The following is an 882-nucleotide window of genomic DNA, read 5'->3' as shown; positions in this document are numbered from 1 at the left end:
TAAGGAGCAACTCTCGGAACGTTATTTGATAACTAGCCCATCCAGCTTTTTCCCAGGGATCTGAATGCTACACAATACAAGTTATTTGAGCACAGCCTACCGAAAAAGATAGCTAGTTGTTGTTGAAGTTGCACCATAGTGTTTATTGCACTATGGACCCCGTACGTCGTCAACTGAAATGTCATTACATGATTTAGTGTTGACGGCAAAACACACAATACCACTCTGTAACGTTAATCCCGTTGCCCGTTGAATATAGAGTATGCTTTGTCCATACCTCAGTTTGGAGAAATAATGTACTCTGTCGAATTTTCTTCCGTTTAATCTCCATAGCCACTGCGGAACCGGCTGATAAAAACGAGCTGGAACTGCCGTTCCGCTTGGAAGTTTGAACACCTCGCGGGTCGTCCATGTTGTCTGTCCATTCGCTAGCAACAACTCCAACTGCCCTCCAACGGATAGGGTGGTTCGATTTGTGGCACATCCTCTGCCGCAGTGACGATATTGTGAAGTAAATACACAAGTAAGTACGTTCAAAAGATCTTCATCATATATTTAAAAATAATTAAACTATTAGCATCAGGAAACTATTCAGGAAAATATAGAAAAGTGTAAAATGTAATGCATATGAAGAATCATGTTAACGTTACACGAACCAATGGTTTTTAGTTTACACTCGCTAATGGTAAGGACATAAGAACCAATCTTAAAACAGACACAAAACATGTATAGGTAAATACAACTGTGCTGAAAAAGCCAACAATTGCTAAAAGTAAAAAATTTGCACAGGGTCGGCAGTACAGTTCGAAAATAAATATCATAAACGGTCCCCTCGGTACCCCCAAAGATGTAAACCGAGTGCTCACACGCCGACAGGGAGGG

General features: G+C 40.9%; 1 protein-coding gene across 1 annotated transcript in view; it reads right to left on the bottom strand.

The window, feature by feature from the left end:
• The window catches only part of rtkn2 (rhotekin 2), a 10375-nt gene extending 9812 nt beyond the window's left edge, over positions 1 to 563 (bottom strand). Inside the window, exon 1 of the mRNA XM_032540961.1 lies at positions 278 to 563. Within this exon, the coding sequence (XP_032396852.1) occupies positions 278 to 484 (207 nt within the window). The 5' untranslated portion in view covers positions 485 to 563. The remainder of the gene's footprint in view (positions 1 to 277) is intronic.
• Between the last annotated feature and the right edge of the window lie 319 nt (positions 564 to 882).

This window comes from Etheostoma spectabile, chromosome 17 (genome assembly GCF_008692095.1).
Source record: "Etheostoma spectabile isolate EspeVRDwgs_2016 chromosome 17, UIUC_Espe_1.0, whole genome shotgun sequence".
Classification (NCBI taxonomy): Eukaryota; Metazoa; Chordata; class Actinopteri; order Perciformes; family Percidae; genus Etheostoma; species Etheostoma spectabile.
This window is presented reverse-complemented; position numbering and strand designations above follow the sequence as displayed.